Source organism: Lytechinus pictus, chromosome 2 (assembly GCF_037042905.1).
Source record: "Lytechinus pictus isolate F3 Inbred chromosome 2, Lp3.0, whole genome shotgun sequence".
In the NCBI taxonomy this organism is placed as follows: Eukaryota; Metazoa; Echinodermata; class Echinoidea; order Temnopleuroida; family Toxopneustidae; genus Lytechinus; species Lytechinus pictus.
In genome coordinates this window covers 22839375-22860118 of record NC_087246.1, presented here as the reverse complement: position 1 = coordinate 22860118, position 20744 = coordinate 22839375, and the positions used below count along the sequence as shown (strand labels likewise).

Here is a 20744-nt window from a genome sequence, read left to right as displayed (position 1 = left end):
GTCATGAAGGCCTACACTATATATAACATAAATCATGTTTTACTAGCCATTGAATTTGTCAATTAGTCCTACATGTACATGTAAATTAGCTCTAGACATGTCTGTAGGACATGCGGGGATGTGTGAATGAAGTTCATTCATCATCTAAAGTCATAATACTCTCATAGTTTGTTGTTTAAGGACAAGGTTAGGTTATTTCCTTCATATGTACAGTATGTGTTTCCTTGAAATATAGGTGTGGTACACACCATTGTTTGAAAAAGGGTGTTTTGAGTTTAATCAGGGGTCCCTCAATAATAATTACATTCGGTCTCAAATCCAGAATAGATGGCTCATAATAAATGCTGTGTTCTTACAAGCGTGACAACCATTTGCAACTTATAGTATCGAATTCAAATTTCATTGGTCATTTCAGGAGCAATTGGTTTATTTACTGAATTTGTAATTTAATTCGGCTATTTGACAGCTTCATACGGAATTGTCACTTGCTGCCTATTTTCCAACTAAAAATTATAGAGTCAAATTTAGACAGTTTACAACAAGTAGAGCCCTGTATACATGTATTTTCTTTCACGGCATAGAAGTCGTACGCATGTATGCTAATTTGGTCCCATTCATGAACCTGTTTAGTGTTTATACATGACATTGTAATTACCCTTCGCTTGGTTTTAATAGTGGACGTGATGTTCCAGGACAAGGCCAGGTTATATCCTATTTTCCCTTAGATAATACATGTAGGTATGGTACCCCCATTGTTCAGTAGTAGCAGAGGTTGTGTCAATATAGATTATTGGAAACTGACTTATCATCCCATGAAAGGTTGAAATATTTTTCACTATTGCCCAGTTCATTCTATGTCACTGGCAGTGCTTAATTAGCAAAAACTGCGTAATAGACATTCACCTCTATATCTACTAAATTGTTTTAAAGGTGTCTACAAGTACAACTACAAGTTCATCTTGTCTTTTACTCAGAATGATATCTTGTGATTTTCAGTTTATTCTTGATACATTTTATGTTTGACTGTATCCTATTCCATGACAGTTGATACTACATGTACATGTAGGCAATAGCCTTGTACAGTCACTGCATCCGTCACTGCTTGACACAATCCTTTCGCGCAAGAGTTCTTTCAATGAATGATCTTATAACAAGGATTTTAATAACCTTGGATAAGTGATTTATGGATTGGATATTGCCTTCAATTTTATTCATATATAAGTTTTAAAAAATTACGTACTTTTTTTTTTATTCAGGACATTCTTACTACTAACTATAAAACAGGAAACTTGCTTTAATAACAGAATTTTCAAAAGTGGACTTGAGCTTTAAAGTCATCAAAGAAAGTTATGCTAGGCCTTTGAAGAGCAGGGCTGTGTTTAGTTTTACAATATTATAAAACTGTATTTTATGACTAGAGTCACTAGACAATATTATAAAATTGTATTTTACGACTAGAGTCACTAGACATGTTTTCTACATGTAGTTAGTAGAAAAAACGCGGGGGAAAAGTCCTGAATAATGGCTGCCCGAGGTGAGTTTCTCACCGCTAATGTCGAGCCTTGTCTTATAACTAGGCATTTCATGACCTTGGATAGATATAATTTTTTTAAAATATTATGTCCTTTTCTTTATTCAGGACTTTTTTTTCAGGAAACTTGTTTTGATAACAGAACTTTCAAAAGTGGACTTGAGCTTCAAAGTCATGGAAAAAATGCTTTGAAGTGCAGGACTGTGTTTAGTTTCACAATATCATAAAACTGTATTTTATGACTAGAGTCACTAGACATACTAAATATTGTGACTATCTGTTTATTTTGACACTGAATGAGAATGAAACTATATACAGAGAGGAAGCAAATTCACACTCAAGTACATGTACATTAATGTAGAATCATAAAAAATACAGTAGGGATACATGTATACCGGTATCCATTTCCCTATAGTGTACATGTACATTAGGTAAAGACTTCCTTTGTACTCAAAGTCAACACAAGTATTTTCAGTAGCATTGTGCACTTATTCAATTCAAGCTTGGTTACATGTATGTAACACTCAGTGCTTTTTATACTCAAAATATTGCTTTAACTTCATTTATATTAGGCCAATTTATCCTTGTGGAATCCTTTATTCCCCTTTTGATGAAAAGTGTAATAAACAGGAGATGCACCAATGCTTATCAATTTTACATGTCAGGGAATAATTTTCCTGGTATCGTATCGCAATTTGCTCCACATTTTTGAAAGACTGCTATGCATATTAAAGTCCTTTGTATAGCATATTTTTACATAGGACTGTACATTACTTAGTTGAGAGCTTTTCTCTTATGACCATAAAAAATGCTATTCAAATTTGTAAAGCAAAATTATTCCCTGCATGTACCTTGTGTACATGTAGATCTTAAAAAAAAAACAGAATTAATGTTATATTTTTCTTTGTTTTGATGGACAAGAAAGAATGAGAAATAAGGTTGGTATATTTACTGAAGAAATGTGGAAGTCAGAATTTTTCAAACTGAATGCATTGTACACCAACATATTGCACTGTACATGTACTGTAGGCCTACATGACGTACATGTACATTGTACATGTGTAGTGAACAGAGAAGTGTATTTTGTTTACAGGCCCTTAATTCCCAGGTCAGTCCTTTGTGTGTTTGGTCAAGTTGTTGTGGTCATGGTCAATATTCTGCTCCTTGGAACAAGCACCCTTACTTACTGTATACAACATGCTCAGAATATTGACCATACTTTGACCCCCTTGACTTACAATGTATGATTCTTGTCCTTTTCAATGTCTTCATAATCAGGATGTTCCTGGTTCTAGGAGACAGTTTATTTCTAGGTCTATGATGTACAACAGCTTGTACGCCTACAAGTATATACAGTAGATGAAAAAAAAAACACTGCATACATGTATCTGACTAGTCTACTCTCAGCTGCCTCATTATTTTGATCCCCCAGGCAAAATCCTACCAAAGATTTAATATACTGGGCAAGTTGGGGGCCTTCTGCCCTCAAGCTACATGTACGTGTATGATATATGGGCCCAGCATTAATTGGAGATAACACAGGCGACTGGTAGAGCAATTTCATGATATTATTAAATAGAAATTGCAGGCCGGGGGTAAATGAAACATTTATTAACATATTTTGTTTTCTGTTTTGTTTTTGTTTTTCAATATTTAGGAGACGACCTCCTCTTTGTACATGGTCATGGAGTTCTGTAATGGCGGAGACCTTGCTGATTATCTACATAGTAAGATCTTTTATTTAACTGCTCCAATTGAAATATAATTATAAAGAAGGATTGTTCAATTTTTCTTGAGACAGAACATGACATGTACTGGTTTTCATGGATTATCTTCCATGTTTGATTTGAACACACAAACATATCCATCTGCAATAATCATGGACGACTTAAAATCATATACTATTATTTTATGGACATTGGCTTTGAGCATAATCTAAAAATGTCAATTATTCACTCACAATTGACCAGCTCATTAAAACCAAATTATATGCATACATTTCCTTGCAATCATACATTTGACTTGCCCGACATAGAAATATACTTGTATATTGTCCGTTAAAAGAATGGAACTATACATTGTACATATTCATGTACATTTATGTTCCCAGAGAGGAAGCTTGTGAAAAACTTTAGTAAAGTAGTCTAATTACAATGTACTGTATCTGCTTCAATGGTGAAATTATGAAAATTTACTAGATGAGGTGGTAATCAATATAGGAATCAGTCCAGCAATCAAGAGATATATGTGATCATCTTTGTACAGTTCAGTTCTCGTAGAAAGCAATTTATTTAATTGAAATTTCAGTTGGTTTAAAACAAGTATTCAATCACTAGTGGCCATTTGTGAAACTATTGCATAATGTACTCTCTGTTATCGCCAGTTTTTATAATGAATTAGAAATTCAATTTCCTCAAAATTATATTTTCAATTTTGCATGAGGTCGCACGTGAAATAAAATAACTCTCAGTGCCATTTAGTTGTATTGATACATTACAGTTGGTATCATCAGATTGGATTAGAAGTTTTCATTTAGATTGGATTTCTTTTGCAGCTTCTTTTGTATATTTCTTTTAAGAATCCAGGTCTTGAAAAATCAGGCCATTTTCATTGATAGAAACTTAAAATCTAAAAACTTAGTATCAGTTGTGGAAATCCAGGGATTCTATTTTATACAGATATTGCATACCTAAAGTTTGAATATAACATTTCCACTCCCCGACGGAGTTATATTTTTCCCAAGGGATTATATTTTGCCCGAAGCGCGCAGCGCTGAGGAAAAATATAGCTTCGGAGGGGAGTTGAAATGTAAAATGATAGACCAGGCAATATCTGTTATATTATATAGTCTGTGTGGATTTGCCATCAGAGATTGCATTCATCATCTGGCTCCAACCTGAAATTCTTGCTACAGTTCTGATCCATCTACGTCATAATATTTTTTTTTTTAATACATTAAGCGCGTTCTTAATGCAATCGACGCATTAACACTAGCGCGTACATCAAATAAACTACCTGATTATGCAACTTGTAAGCAGCGAGTGACGTCACCTGAGTGAATATAACGCCGCAATTGACAATACAACGCAGTTATATTCACTGAGGTGACGTCAAAACCCAGAATATAACAAATGTGATCCTCGCAGAGACTATGGTCACATGATGGCATATTGACCTATCACTGATTCGAATCTACATAACCTATGTTATATATAACATTCATTACTTTCATAATAGGTATGCGCAGTATATTTACCTCAAGTATATTACAAAAAGCAGCGTGCTGACTGGTCAATTACATACTTGTGTGTTTTTTTCTGGATAGCATGCACTTTGTGCTGCTCTGATATGTGATTTTTTTATACATTGCTGGCTTCCTTTGTTGAGGTTGATGTGAATCAATTGTTCCATTTTTTGACAATAGGCCTATATGTACATTGCATCTGTACTTTCCATTTTTCTCCAGTTTGCACTATTTCTACATCATAATATTGTGTTATTAATATGCGACATATTAAAGCTTGTTTGGAACTTTGGATATACATTTCCTGGTAATTTATATGAAGTTTGAAGCAAAAGTACACATGACTCTCCATTTGACCCCTATTGCTTGCGTAATGATACAATATAATGCCCCATATAGAAGTATACAGTTTCCACACGAATTCATGATATGAGATATGCCCAGCATGCACTTAATGAATGATGATTCTTTTCACCCCCCTCTGACTCATTCAACCTCAAGGTTTCTTTAAAAATGAGATCTGCATGTTATTGTTGTGGTAGAACATTACAAAATATGTCCTTATTTGGATACCTGTGAGTCCCACATTCAGTTTTAAAGACCGCTATAATAAAAAAAATATTTTACTATACTATAGTTTATGAATGATCCTCCTACAGTACATGTCTTCCATTCATGTTGTCTTTGATTCTTTTGAACCAAAATACATGCACATGAATCAAATGTTTATTTTAAGAAATTGTACCATTGAACACTTTTATCCGAACATATCCTGGGTCCTCTTGCATAAAAGTCACCATTTTGGTAACTTTGCCATCCAATGGTAACTACCATGGTAACAAGGCTCAACAGCCAATCAGAATCAAGGATTCCATGAAAGATACCATTGGAAGGCATGTTTACTATACCGGTAACTTATATGCAACATGCCCTGTTCTGTTTGGTTTCCCTCTGTTTTCTGCTTTCATCTCTTTGTCTTCTCTTTGTCTGCACCTGTCCCTTTCTCTGACTGTCTTTGTCTCCCTCCCTCTCTTTTCTTTCTTTCTTTCAACTTTTTTTGTCTTTCTCTGTCTCTGTCATTTTATTTATTTTTCTATTTCACACGTTCTTCTCCCCCTCTTTCTGACCATACCATTTCTTTCTTTCTTTCTTTCTCTTTCCCCATTTCTTTGTTTCTATATCTGCTTTTGTGTTTGCCATTACACTACCTCGTTCTCAACCCTATATTCCTCTATATTCCTCCTCTCTGTTATCTCACCTTTACCTACTATTTGCATGTATTTATCTTTCTCCCATTTGATTATTATTGCGTCTCTTTTTTAATCCCACCTGTCTTTGCAGTCAAGGGTACATTAAGCGAGGACACCATCCGATTCTTCCTCGGCCAGATAGGTAAGTAATCCTTTGGTGCATTTACACCTACCCTATGGAGAAAAAAAGTATCTTTAAATTTGAGAAACTTGATCTGGCCCTGAAATACCTGATATTATGATAAATATTTTGTGCATTCATGCATGCCTGAACCACATCCATTTTTTTATTATTTATATAAAGAAGATTGAATCATGTCCAACAAGTTTAATCCAAAAAGTTCTCCCAATATCATTTACTGTCACGTGCAATGTCAAATACATGTATCACCACTTCCATTTTTGCAGAATTCCCCAAAAAATTTCTTGTATTTTTTTGTTGAAAACACAAACTACATGTACTTTCTATGTTTATACTTTCTGTGGTATTACAATCACTTTGCTTTCACACTGGCAAAGTACCAGTACCAGTACCAAAGTTATATTTTCCTGATTTGACAGGTGTGAATACAGTATCTATACTACCATAATTTTGTGTGCATGTATATGCTGCATGATGTTCACATGCTATCTGTAGCATATGGGAATTCCTCTTTGTTATTGATTGACCAAAGTCCATAAATAAAGACCCAGATCCGTCTTTGTTCACGCATGGGTTGAGTTGTCATCTTTATATAACCCAAATCATGGACATGATATCCTTACTTAATTCTTACAAAAAAACAAAACAAAGTTGTGTATTGTGTTTTTAACCATTTTATCTTTACACCAATCAATCAAAATAGTAGACAGTCTTTTATAGTTGAAATGTTCATGTGATTCTCACAACTTTAACAATAACTCATAGATAAAGAAATGTCTGATATAACGTCCTGTTTGTCATTTTTTTTTCAAATTGTCCTTTTCATGTCTTTACTGTTAAATACATTTTTATTTGGCTCCAGGACCCCATGGCATAAAAGTACTATTATGGTAACTTTGCCATCCAATGGTAACTACCATGATAATGCTGATTGACAGCCAATCAGAATCAAGGATTCCATGCAAATTACTACTGGATGGCAAAGTTACCATAATGGTAACTTTTATGCAACGGGGCCCAGGATAGCAAAGACTGCAACAAAGGCTATTTTATTAATAATGAATTTAAAGTTAATACAGGTACTGTAGGCGTATGTTTAAAAGTAACCGTATATGATTGTTTTTATGGTTTTCTACTCTGCTTGTTTAATCAATCATGCATGGGTGATGATTTTATTTTGAGTCATAAAGGTGTACAAAAGGACATGCAGTAGTATGTTTGTTAACATGGGGAAATTTTGTATATTCATTTAAATGAATCAAATGTCAATAAGCCAGTTCACGGTTAGCTCATGATCAACTTTTCTCCAATGACCTTTGTGATTTTTCATTAGGATAAGCACTATCATTTTCAAATGTAGATGTTGCGTAAGCTTTACCGGTAGAGTATTCAAATTCTAAGAACAAAAGGCATTGTATAGACCAGGTGACTAGAGTAGTACATCAGGGATGAAATTTGGAAATCTGTTTTGTCTGCCTTTGGCGCATTTGACTATTATTTAGGCTTCTGTCAAATACCAGTGATTATGAAGGCTCTATTTATTACTCTTCAGCTTGGATGTGATAAATATTTTGAAAGGAATACATGAATAATCATCAAATCACAAATGCCTATGTCAGTGAATTTGAAAGCCACCTTCATGGTTGTCTCCAATGACCTTTTTCTGCTCGTGCGCAGTTTACAACCGTGAACAGGCTTATTGTGAGGGTGTGTGTGATGAACATTGATCATTGTGACAACATACATGTAGGCCCTTTATGCTTCATCGTGGATTCTGTTTCACCTTTATATGTGTTTATGTTAAAAAAATTGACAATTAAAGGGATGGTCCGGGCTGAAAGTATGTATAGCTTAATAAATAGAGTAGAATTCACTTAGCAAAATGCCGAAAATTTCATCAAAATCGGATAACAAATAACAAAGTTATTGAATTTTAAAGTTTAGCAATATTTTGTGAAAACAGTCGTCATGAATATTCATTAGGTGGACTGATGATGTCACATCCCCACTTGTTCTTTTGTATTTTATTATATGAAATTAGGTTTATTCAAATTTTTCCTCCAAGAACTAGAAAAATTGGATTGGCAACTGATTTAGTGCATTAGATATTTATTGCTGCAACTTATTTCATTATAAGGGAGACATATTATTCACACAAGTATGAAATAATGAAAAAATTATGATTTTATGTAATAACATAAGAAAATGGAAAGTGGAGATGTGACATCATCAGCCCACCTAATGAATATTCATGACAACTGTTTTCACAAAATATTGCTAAACTTTAAACTTCAATAACTTTATTATTTGTTATCCGATTTTGATGAAATTTTGGCATATTGCTCAGTGAATTCTACTCTATGTATTAAGATATAAATATTTTCAGCCCGGACCATCCCTTTAAGTCTTGTGTGAATGGTAAGTGCATGTACATCCCTTGAGTAGTATAAGATTGTGCTTGTCTTTCTACATGATGAAAATGATGTAATATTATGATAGAAAGGGAAACAAAGACATGCCTCTCCAATTATACCATGGACCTACTACAAACATGTAATTATATGGCCTCAGGGCTCTGCTTTAAAAAGCCCTATGTAATTTGCCCTGTATATGTATAAAGTTTACTCAGGAGTTAGATTAAAGAGGTCATTTAGAAAGCATATCACTTTATATAAAATGTCTCATGTGGATTATGTAGCATGCACTATAAATGTTAATCAATGAGGAAGATTTTAGATGGATAAATGGTTTAAATAAAATTCAAGACATCATCGCAGCGAAGGCCAAACTGCAATGTATTTACAAGGTAATAATGACACACAAAAAATGTTCAAACAATAACACAGATAATTACAAAATAAATAATATGGATAATACGATTTAGCCTGGTACTCTGGAAATAAAGGACTACATGTAGGCCCTAGGCCTATTTATTGAATTATCATTCTCTTCCTTACCTGCACATTGCATTGTACAAGTTATTGTATTTTTTTTCTCCAAAATTTTTTTTCACTGCATTTGCAGTTAGTTGGAGTCTGCAATGGTGGGCTTATAATCATAACATCCATTCTATTCCTTTAATTACTATGCTGCATGAGCTAAAAAAATAGTGATAATAATAATGATGATGATAGTGATGATGAGGATGATGATGATGGTGATGATGATGGTGATGATGGTGATGATGATGATGATGATGATGGTGGTGATGATCAATGATGATGATGATGGTGATGATGATGATAATGATGGTGATGATGATGATGATGGTGATGATGATGACGATGATTACAATGATGATGATGAAAATTGATGATGATGATGGTGGTGATGGTGGTGATGAAGATGATGATCAATGATGATGATGATCATCATCATGAAGGTGAACTGGTGTGCCCAAGTAGGTAAAAGTTATACAAAACAAAGAATTTCAACTGCTTTCTGACAAAAAGTACCAGTATTGCAAGTTCATTTCAATATTTGGAATAAGAAATATGCATGTTGGAATGGAATCAAGGCCTGGAGTTTTACGTAAGTCACAAGGTTGCTGCTTGAATATTTTGTTTTACTTTATATGGTCATAGCCAATTAGGGTTGTAAAATGTGGTCTTGAGACCCGGATCAACTCCATCCATATATACATTATTGATGTGTTCACTCATTAAAATGTTAATTATTATTATATTCTTATAATTATTAGCTTCTGCAATGAAAGCTATCCATGAGAAAGGGATCATCCATCGAGATCTCAAGCCTCAGAACCTCCTACTCAGTCATAACAGCAAGCATAAAGTACCTCTACCAAATGAGATACATCTTAAAATAGGTATGTCATTGATTCTTACCCTAACCCTCTCTTTCAAACACTCTCTCTCTTCTTGTCTTTGTATTGTTGTTGTTGTTATTCTTCCCCTCCTCCTCCCCCTCCCTCCCTCTTTCTCCTCCCTCTACCCCTCCTTTTTTCTCCTACTTCTTCCCCCTCTATTTTTTCGGTGATCGCCGAAAACGGACAAAATTCATGGAATCGGCCTTTTGAAACGGTGGCTTTTCAAGCGGAAAATCACGGAAACATATTTTTTCTCAAAATGCACAATATAGCAACAGAAATTACTCCCAAATCCTCAACGAAGTACGAATATCAACTGGAAAAAACACGATCTCACTTCGCTACAACAATCATGACATTCCACACTCGAGCCCCTCCATCACTCGATCATATCAAAATTAGTTTACACTCACGTCCGCATAAAGGCAGAACTCGGCCGTGTGTTGCTGCCCTCTGCGTTCGGTCATAATATCATGATCGCAGTATTCAATTCAACAAATCCAAAATGGCCGATAGGCGAAAGTCGTTGACTGCTCAAAACGATGTCCAAAACGTCCCCAAATATCAGTGAGAAAATCTCATTTAATCATAAAATAATGCTAATAATGTGAAAGGTGAGGATGTATTCATGTTAATTATGTTTCTTAAGACAGTTTTTGTATTCGGATCTCTTCGATTAAAATCGATTTTAAATCATTGTTAGTACAGTGGCAGATACAAAGTTTGACCAGCGCGAGCATTTTGGCATCGCTACTCATTGCGTATCGATTTTCTAAGTAAACGGAATTGTCACATTTTCATGTACACAAAGTCTATGGGGAAACTGAATTTTCATTTTCAGACATGCTGAAACGGAATTTAAGATTTTCTGAAACGAAAAAGGCAATTTTTAGAAACGGAAAATCACTGTCCCTATTCCTCCTTCATCCTCCTCTCCTTCTTCCTCCTCCTCCTCCTCATTCTTGGTGTTCTTCTATAATCATCCTGACCCTTTTTTTTTCTCTCGCTATATTCTATTTGTCTCTACTGCTTCAAGTGTCCAAGTAATAACTCATTGGTATTCTTTCTCTGTATGCTATCAGCTGACTTTGGATTTGCGAGGTTTCTTGAAGGTGACATGATGGCTGCTACACTTTGTGGGTCCCCTCTCTATATGGTGAGTCAGGTCTTTTATCCTTTAACATTAAAAATAAATCAATCATTCAATTGGCAGCAATTGCAAGTCTTTGGAAAACTATGCACAAAAAGTTAGAATTAATTGCAATTTTAAATCACATCTCTTTTTGGTACAGGCCCTTATACAGATTTGTGAGTATTATGTTAGTGTTTAAAATGATTGAAAACCAACTTTGCCATAATTTGTCATTCAAATGTTATACATTCCGTTTAAAAAATGATTATATTGAGAAAATACAAATTTTGATGGAAAAATGCTAATGAAAAAACTACTTAGGCCATTCATAAGGTCATTCATGCTCATGACCTTTGATGACCTTCGATTATTTTAAGCCCTGGGTTCCATAACACAAAGGATAGCAATTAATTGTACGCTTGATTTTCATGATTGATTGTACATTGTAGTCGATGCAATCAGTCGTTGAAAATGTTCTACGATCATTGCTAAGCTTTGTGTTAATACAGGCTCTTGGTCTTATCATTTGTCATTTGATAATCCCTTCATACAGGCTCCTGAAGTGATCACATCGCAGCACTACGATGCTAAGGCTGATCTGTGGAGTATAGGAACCATTCTCTTTCAGTGTCTTACTGGTAGTGCACCCTTCAAAGCACCCAACCCTCCTGAACTCAAGAAGCTCTATATGAAGGCCAGGACTTTGGATCCTAAGTGAGTGATAATGATAATAGAGGATACATAGTATCACTACAAGTGTACTCGTGTAGTTCTCTATGTGCTTTACAGTTATGAATGAACACAATATTGATACCACACTAATTTAGCAAATATACTGTATGTTTGATAATAAAAAAGCTATTACAAAAAGACACTAAATTGATTCATCAATTATAACAACAACAAACCAGAATATAACTAGGGTATCAGGGATCTTGTCTTACCCTGTGGATACAAAGTAGGTTTTGGGGACTGGTTACACAAATATTGAGGCTATATGAGGCTAATCTTGCAGATCTATATCTAATAGAAATGTATGTTGACTTAATATCGCCTCCAGAGATTATCTTAGAGTAGGACTTATCACCCGGGTGTTTAGATTCATGGGGAAGGTTGGGGGGGGGGGGTCTCTAAGAGTGGAGTGTGAAATCCATGCTTAATGGCCAATGCATAGATTCTGCTAAATGTGATTGTTAAATTTCATTACTGATAAAGCTGCAGCGCATGTCTCCTGAGCATTATCAGGCCAATGTAGGGATTTTATGTTCTTTGAATAGTCATGCTTTACTCCTTGTGTAGCAGTTCCTAGTTCTTACATGTAGATACATTAAGAATAGTGTTGGGTGTTAAAGTTGGTGTTGGTGTGAATCAGGCTGCTGAACTGAACTCTAAAGCCAACATTGGGTTTAGAAATTATTTCTAATCTCAATCTAGTTGTTACATTTATACTATAACTGACCTACACTCTATTTTTTGTTTAATATCACACCATAATTACCAAACTCATATTTTATAATGGAACTTTGTAGATAAGAGAGTGAGACAGTCGATATACTTTGGGTCATAACAAATTTCAAGACCCCTCAGTATCAAACCATTTATTATTCAATGTGTAGACCCAAGTTGATAATATAATAGATGTGTGTGTGTGTGTGTGTACTCTTTGACTCTAGCCCTTATGGACCCTGTTTCATAAAAACTCATTATCAATAGCAAATCCAATATCCAATGGTATAGTTTGGTCATTGTAAAATCAAATGACGTAATTCAGGAGCAAGCAACTGCATGTCCTAATGTGCAATATCTCATTAATACCTTTGTAATACATGATACATATTTTCCACCACCGTTTAATGGAGTGTACAGTGATTTTTGGATAAGAGTGTTTAGAAATTTCAAGACCGATGACTGTAATCTTTGACCTTTTTAAAATGGTGTTATCTAGACAGATTGATATTGCTATGTTGACCATGTTAGAAATATAGGTCATTTGTTGAATTTACATAATCAGTATGCTAATATGTAGTAGTTTGCCTGTGAGATAAACCTCAGACGTTAGACTATTGTTAAAAAGTGGGTAATTTCCTAATGATTAAAGGTCATTCTCTTTTCCCATATCCCATACTCTTTATCCAATGCCAGCAGGGTTATCATCATGCTGAATACATGTAGATGGCTACCTGTGCGCTCTCTGTGCCATGAGGTTTAGATTCACATACACGCACTGATTCTTTACTCTTAGTATGAATTATGACAATAAAATTATACAACTTTGTTAGGAAATTGAACTACCTTCTCTTGTATACAGTACTTTTGCATTGTGCCTTTCAAAAACAATTTACTTTTACAGTATCAAATCACAAAAAAGACCACAAACGAATACTTGGTATATCGTGAACCCTTTACATTGATTGATACATTCATTCACAACTTTGTTTGATTGTATTTATCAGCATACCACCAGGGACATCGAAGGCACTTCAAAACTTGTTGGTCAGACTCCTCAAGAGAAACCAAAAAGACAGGATAGAATTTGGTATGTATCAAATCATGTTCATTATTTTGATTTTCATCTTTTTTTTTCTGTTTGCCAACATAATTATATAATTTGGATTGATTATACACAAATTTATTTCAATTGAAAATTAAGTCATTTTGATTATTACTTGATTATTCTAGTGTTCAAATGTCATTGCATTTATACTTGTAAAAATGTTGTCTCATATGTCTCAAATATATCTTTATTTTTTTTCTATACAGTTGACTTTTTCAACCATGAGTTTTTAGGCAAGAATGTGAAATCTACCTCAAGTAAGTATTCAATTTCATAGTACAGAACAAATAGTTTAAAAAGTAATGAAGTGCATATGAAAGATTTGTATAAAATGATTTGTACTGACTGCACAGAAACATTGTTAGCACTAACAATGCGCTAATAGAGTCATAATGATGCATAATGTTACCACAATGCATTACTTACACATTAAAATAAATGATTGACTTCACAATCCGAGAGATGTGACTGGGCTTACTGTTAGCACTCTGTTAGGCTAACAACGTTTCTGTGCGGCGGGCACTGGTAGACAGATTTACAGAGCAACAAGTCAATGAAATATATTTAAAAAAGGGGGGGGGGGGCAAGCTAAGGGCCTTTAAAGATTTTGTCCACTCCAGGGGGTGTTTCACACAGAGTTAAGTATGACTTAGAGTCATGCTTATACTGACGCACCCATGTTATTTAACGCGCAATCTGATTGATTGATACGCAAAAGTGCTCGTCTCATACGCATGATCTGACCAATGTTGTGATGCCTTTAATACCACTCGCAACTGGGAATTTACATGCAAGTGTGACTCGAAGCCATACTTAAATCTTCCTGAAACACTCCTTAGAAAAAAAGAGAAATTCATGGATACGTATAAACACATTGATGGTCAACTTGCAACATTGATGTAATAAACAGCATGCATCTGTGTGTGGTTTTAAATTTGTAGCTTCCCCAATGCCAGTCCCAAGCCGGACGTACAGCTTCAGCTCTGACTCACCGGGCGAGAGGCGCTCCCTGTCCGTCTCCCCGCTCTCAGGGAACATGCCCATCTCATCCCCTGAAGAGCCGTCGCCATCATCGGTCGGGTGTGGCACCAGGGGGTACAGTACCAGTCCTCTGGCTGCCCCGCCCATGATGTCAGCGAATAGACCTTCCGCTGCCAAGGGACTACAGGAGAAGCTTCGACTGTCATCGGGAATGGGCTCTTCGGATTTAGTTGAAGATGTAGGTTTGCATATTTAGTATGTGATATTCATTAACTACACTCACTTGCTCTGAAATCTAAAACCCCCTTTGCATTAGAGACATCGTTAATTTTGGATGGGAAAGTATTGATGTGCAACATTCTAACTCCATTGTCCAATTTCATTGATTTCGATTTAGAAATCAATTTTGTACACTCTCTGTTTATTTTGGGGTCCTTGGTCCACATTCAAAAAGGTTGATTTTCCTAACTAAAAAACAAGTCAGTCAATGGCAATAAATGTAAATTATTATTTACTTTTATTTTGAGATGATGATGCATTTAATGAATCTTAAAGTATTTACCGTATAATTGCATAATCTACCCTACTTTTTTGTTTTCATTTTCCTGATTCTTATATGTATTTATATATGTGATTAAATTATCCTTGTGATTCCCTTTCAGGATTTTGTGATAGTACAGCCGAGCCTTGTATCAGAATTATCATGTAAGTATATTTTTTTCATGCATATCGGTTGTAATTTCCTAAAACGCATATATATTTACTTGTATATATTATTTTTAAATTGCAACTATCTCTTTTTCAAATTGAGCAAGAAATTGAGCAATGTCTTCTCAAAATTTTATTTTTATATTCATTTTTAATAAAAGTATTCATCTATTTTATATTATATCCAGTATGAAACATCTGTGCTGGTAATTTACATAACGTATTGCCCTAGATTTCATGAATATTACTTGTATCTAACTGGGTCTCTAATCGCGTACTAACTTTGCATGCCGAGACGACGCAAATATACCTTTGTATTTCCTCTGGTGTTACATCCGGGTATCTGTGAACGCCTAGAAAAAGATACACGTCATATTGATCCGTGCAGCAATGATATACGTCATATGTTCATATGTTAATCGAGATGAGAAAACGTTGGATACTGCTTCGTCAGGCCAGGGATGCCACTTTTCAATTACGTCACAGTGGTAAAGCTCAGAGGCCATGCTCAACATGTCAAAATAGAATCCCATTCTTAAAGGGTAAAATACTAACATCTCAAGTTTCATGATTTTGCTCAGGATGTCTGATTTGGATTATAATAAAAGTATTGACTGGCTGATCTTTCAGAAAACATCAAATATCTTGCCCTGAAAAAACTATATGAAGACTCGGGCCTGACAATATATTTGATATTCCCCTCAAGGCCAGTCAATATTATCAAAATAGTCTCTAGTTTAAAACTTAAAAAAAAAACGCAACCCTGTTTAGATATTTACTTTTTGAAAGTCAAAAAGGGGGCCTAAGCTTTCGATCCTAGCAGAATCTTCGTCGGAGGCAAAATGACTTATTTATTCGATGATTTACTTGTTCGATATATTTGCAGAAGTCAAGGATAGGCTTCAGATGTATCACACCATGTAAATGTGGAATGCTGGGTGACATTTTAAGGATGATCCTTGTAGTTTTCATCTGGTTTCTCCTTTCATTTCAATGTATTGTTAAATGAATTTGTGCTTTCAGATGAAACTAGTGGTGCTAGCATTAATGTGCAAACTACAACAGATGTAATTACAATAAGGAGGTGAGTAGAATTGTTTTTTTTTTCATTATTATGCTTATATTTTATCTCTATTTTTATCTCCTTATTGCTTACACATGCTCATGCTAAGTACAATTGTTTTTTTCCTGTATTACAATACCAGAGTGGAGAATCTCTTAGTTATTCATTCATTGTTTATAGTAATTGGTTGCAGCTTTTGTATACATTTATTTGTCTTCAAAAATTGTAAGGTTATCTTGTATTCCTGGTGGGTGTTTCATGAAGCTGTTCGTAAGTTAAGAGCGACTTTAGGAACGACTGGTGATCCTTTCTTGTGGTAAAGGGTATTCACCATTAAATGTTAATTGGTGATTATTTAGTGCGTAAGAAAGGATCACCAGTCGTTCTTAAAGTCGCTCTTAACTTACGAACAGCTTTATGAAACACCCTCCAAGATCAAATAAATACTAAATAACACACAAGATTAGAAAGTGTTGTTTATGAATTTAAGGTCTTGCTTACAAATATTTAATGCAAAAATAAAAAAAATCATGCTAAATTTGTATTCAGCTAAACATAAGTAATTAGTGAGAATTTTGAAATGATTGTGGAAGCCCAAATCATTTTTGTTAGCTCAGATAAAAACCAGCTCTTGTTCACTTACGCTACAGTTACACCAACAAAACTGACTCCAAACTGACCGATGGTATGTCATTGATGATAATGTAATAGATCTGTAATAGTTTTTCCAGTGCGACTGTGGCATGACATCATATTCAGTGTCTTCAGAACAGGTTCCTTGACATTTGCTTCAGCATCAATTGCTCCTTCATAAATTCCACAATAATTGAATGACTAAATTCAACCCTATATATACACCCTACCCTTAACCTAACATAAAATAAATGCAACCCGAACCCTACATCTTTGACAAAATAAAGCTATTGTTGTGTCACTTCAGAACAATATAATATGCAGCCAGCACCTCTGTCTTCATGTACGTAATTTGCGATGACTAAAACGTAGTGTACATTTCTCTTTCTCCTCCAGCAATTCTTCCCCAATCATGTCGAGTAGCAGAGGTCACCATGTCCAGCCAAAGTCCAGTACAAGCCCAGTGTCCGGCCGGACTATGGCTGCAGTGGTCAGAAGGAAACTGCCCTCTCCAAGTGAAAGGTCAGTGTTACTCTCTTTTCTAAAATCCAACTTGATGATTGGGGAATTCCAAACGATAACTCTCTATGAGAGAATGTGGTAACATATCTGTAAAGTCAGTGGCAGACCGTGACCCGGAGGAGACAAAGCATTGGAGGGGCACAGCATTGTTCACAAAGAATACAGTGCCCCTCCAATCATTTGTCTCCTTCGGGTCACGGTCCGCCATTGTGTAAAGCACTTTGAGATGTTGTTTTAATGTGAAAAAAACAGGATATAAAAGGGAAATAATAATAAGTCATTGTTACGGACAAAGCAAACCTCTTAACACTAATTCTTGCTTTGATGCTTGTGTTTTAGAGTCTGTTATTATTATCATTATTCTTTGTTTATGTGAAACCAGGCCAAGCAGCTTGCCAATTTCGTCGAGTCCGTCAACGAGTCCTAGTAGTGGTAGACATCGAATGAGTCCGAAGCAGCAGTCTCCCTCATCACTGATCTCACCAAGCAGGATACATGCACAGGTAAATACACATTTACCAATTACCCTCATTTGAAGGTTATCTGTAGTTTAGAGAACCCGCAAACGTGCATTTCACTAGTCTAATTCATTACTACATTATATGGATGTGTTCGCCCTTAAACAGTTATGACCGAAAGATAGGAAACATTAAAAAAAATCTTGTATTTGATGAATTCTCCATAATAGAATGGGAGTCTAGTGCGCTAAACAAATGAATCTTGTAGATAGCAGAGAATCTGTAGTGACTGAGTACCACGGCAGTGGAAGATCCAGGATTTCAAAATAGTGGGGGCTCAAAGACCAAATTTGAAAATAGTAGGGGACACGGATGAAAATTTTCTCATATTTAGTTATATCAATATACAGTTGAGGCCAGAAGTTTCCGTACACCCAGGAAATTCAAAGAAAAGTTGACACTGGTCACACTTCATAACATTTACTGTATCTCATAAAATATTTGTGCTATCATGACGAATTTGATATCAAACAAATGAGTATGTCATGTCCCTTCATCTCATTGCTTTGTCATCAGGAGCTGAAAATATTTAGGTGCCATTTTTCGCAAAAAATATCCTCATATTTTAGAAAAAAATAGAAATGAAAGCTTGACAAAAACATTTCATATTTGTTTGTTTGTATCATTTTTCACCATGCATTGCAAGAAATAAATTGACAGAATATAATGTTACATTGGTAATAATAACACACAGTAGGAACTAATCATAAATGTTGCGCTAAAAAAAAAATATTGTGCTAAAAAAATATTGTGCTAGTTCTCAAAACAAACATTTCAGTTTACACTTGTTGTTCAGTGGAGACATATCATGATATAAAATGTAATATAAATCATAGATTTGACAATTATATATTTCTATGAAACGATGTTTGAAAATATAATAATATAATAGAAACAATATAATACATTTGGCACGAATATTCCTTTTTTTTCTTCAAAGAAAATCTCACCTGAAATATACTTTTATCCCAACAGCATCCCTATCATGTGAAAGGGCTTAATACGTTCTTTCATTTGATACCAAATTCGTCACTGTAGTATTTATATTTCTGAAGATATAGTAAATATTACGATGTTTGGCAAGTGAACAAATTTCACTGAATTCCACGGGTGTATGTAAACTTTTGGCCTCAACTGTATGTTCAATGGATGACTCCAAAAATAAAAAGGTCGCCACAAGCCCCCCCCCCCCCCCACCCCGATTCACCACCGCATAGTTGCTAACTATCTTTTGTTGCACAGTCTTGTAAACGTAATCTGATTGGGACCTGCAAATCAGATTCAGGGATATATATACTATCATTTTTGGATTTTATTACTAATTACATAAAATTTCATTTCATTATGGGTTGCCACTTAATATTATTTTCATATTCTTTAATTTGGCTTATCTCCACATTTCATTCATGCTTGCATGGAATCGACGTTTTGCCACATTCCGTCATCTCATAAACCATAACAAAATGCAGATTAGACACTCGTATAGTAGCAGTGGTGGCAGCCCCGTAGGCAGCCCCAACCAACGAAGACGACTTCTAAGTCCTAACCAATCCCCTTCGTTGGCTAGACATTGCATTCTAACCCAGGTATAATATCTGGTGTGGTTTGTCGTGTCTTGATGGTATCCTATTTGTATTGTGCCGTGGTACCCTTATCCTTTCCTATATACTCCCTGTAGCCTACTGTCTTTCACCGCATACTCTATTTGAAAGTGTTGACTGTTCTAGTAAAAAGAGAGGGGAAAAGATTATACCTAGAAGGTTTTGCTTATCTCCTCTGTCATATCTTGTTGTTAGCCTTATCATATCGTTATTGCTATTGATTATCTATTTCTTATCAACCTTCAAATCATGTTACAAATTTTTCAAAAATCCTGTAAGCAAGATTTTTTTGTATGAAAACTCCAAGACAAAGACCAAAATTCACCAAGGTAGTTTTGAATATGAAGTCTAAATCCTTGGTTGATGTAGATTTTGTGAAGTGCTTTATTTGGCGCATCTGTTTAGAAAGGGTCCAATAATGAATGCATGCTTTTGTCACCTAGGGCTTAATTTACCCCCATTGTTAGGGTTTGTATCTATCCACAGTTTTTATACAATAATTGGGCTCATTCAAAATAGGCTCATTAATGCTGATACCATTGTAAAAAATGTGCAATATCAGACGCTCTCTCAATATATTTTAAAAATATGCATGAAATCTGCAACCCTGATTTCAGGCATGGATTCAAACTATTTATGCATTCAGTCCAAAGTGTGTTTCACAAATGGCAATGTAAATATCCCTTTTTTTTCTATTTTTCTTCTCATTTTCTTCTCTTTATCTTTGTATTTTAGTATCTTTTTTCACACAATTTTTACTTTGATTTTTTTTATCAGTCATATTTAACCTGGTTAAATTGGGAATGCATGCTTATTTTCTATGATCTACATGTACAGGTGTATACCTTACACTTACATGTACAGACAAACCAGGTGGGTGTTTCATAAAGCTGTTTGTAAGTTAAGAGCGACTTTAAGAATGACTGGTGAACCTTTCTTATGCGCTAAATAATCACAAATAAACATTTAATGGTGAATATCATTTACCATGAGAAAGGATCACCAGTCATTCTTAAAGTCGCCCTGAACAGCTTTATGA

The 20744-nt window shown here is 34.9% G+C and overlaps 1 protein-coding gene across 2 annotated transcripts in view; it reads left to right on the top strand.

The window, feature by feature from the left end:
- LOC129282878 (serine/threonine-protein kinase unc-51-like) overlaps positions 1-20744 on the top strand; it is a 42929-nt gene that overhangs the window by 7355 nt on the left and 14830 nt on the right. The window contains exons 4-16 of one of the 2 annotated variants that reach the window (XM_064113524.1): positions 3189-3258; positions 6117-6167; positions 9868-9993; positions 11076-11149; positions 11679-11839; positions 13579-13661; positions 13886-13936; positions 14621-14898; positions 15323-15365; positions 16392-16452; positions 17461-17586; positions 17969-18089; positions 19574-19690. In XM_064113524.1, coding sequence (XP_063969594.1) covers positions 3189-3258; positions 6117-6167; positions 9868-9993; positions 11076-11149; positions 11679-11839; positions 13579-13661; positions 13886-13936; positions 14621-14898; positions 15323-15365; positions 16392-16452; positions 17461-17586; positions 17969-18089; positions 19574-19690 — 1362 coding nt within the window. The remainder of the gene's footprint in view (positions 1-3188; positions 3259-6116; positions 6168-9867; positions 9994-11075; positions 11150-11678; positions 11840-13578; positions 13662-13885; positions 13937-14620; positions 14899-15322; positions 15366-16391; positions 16453-17460; positions 17587-17968; positions 18090-19573; positions 19691-20744) is intronic. The other variant, XM_064113532.1, reaches the window with a different exon arrangement.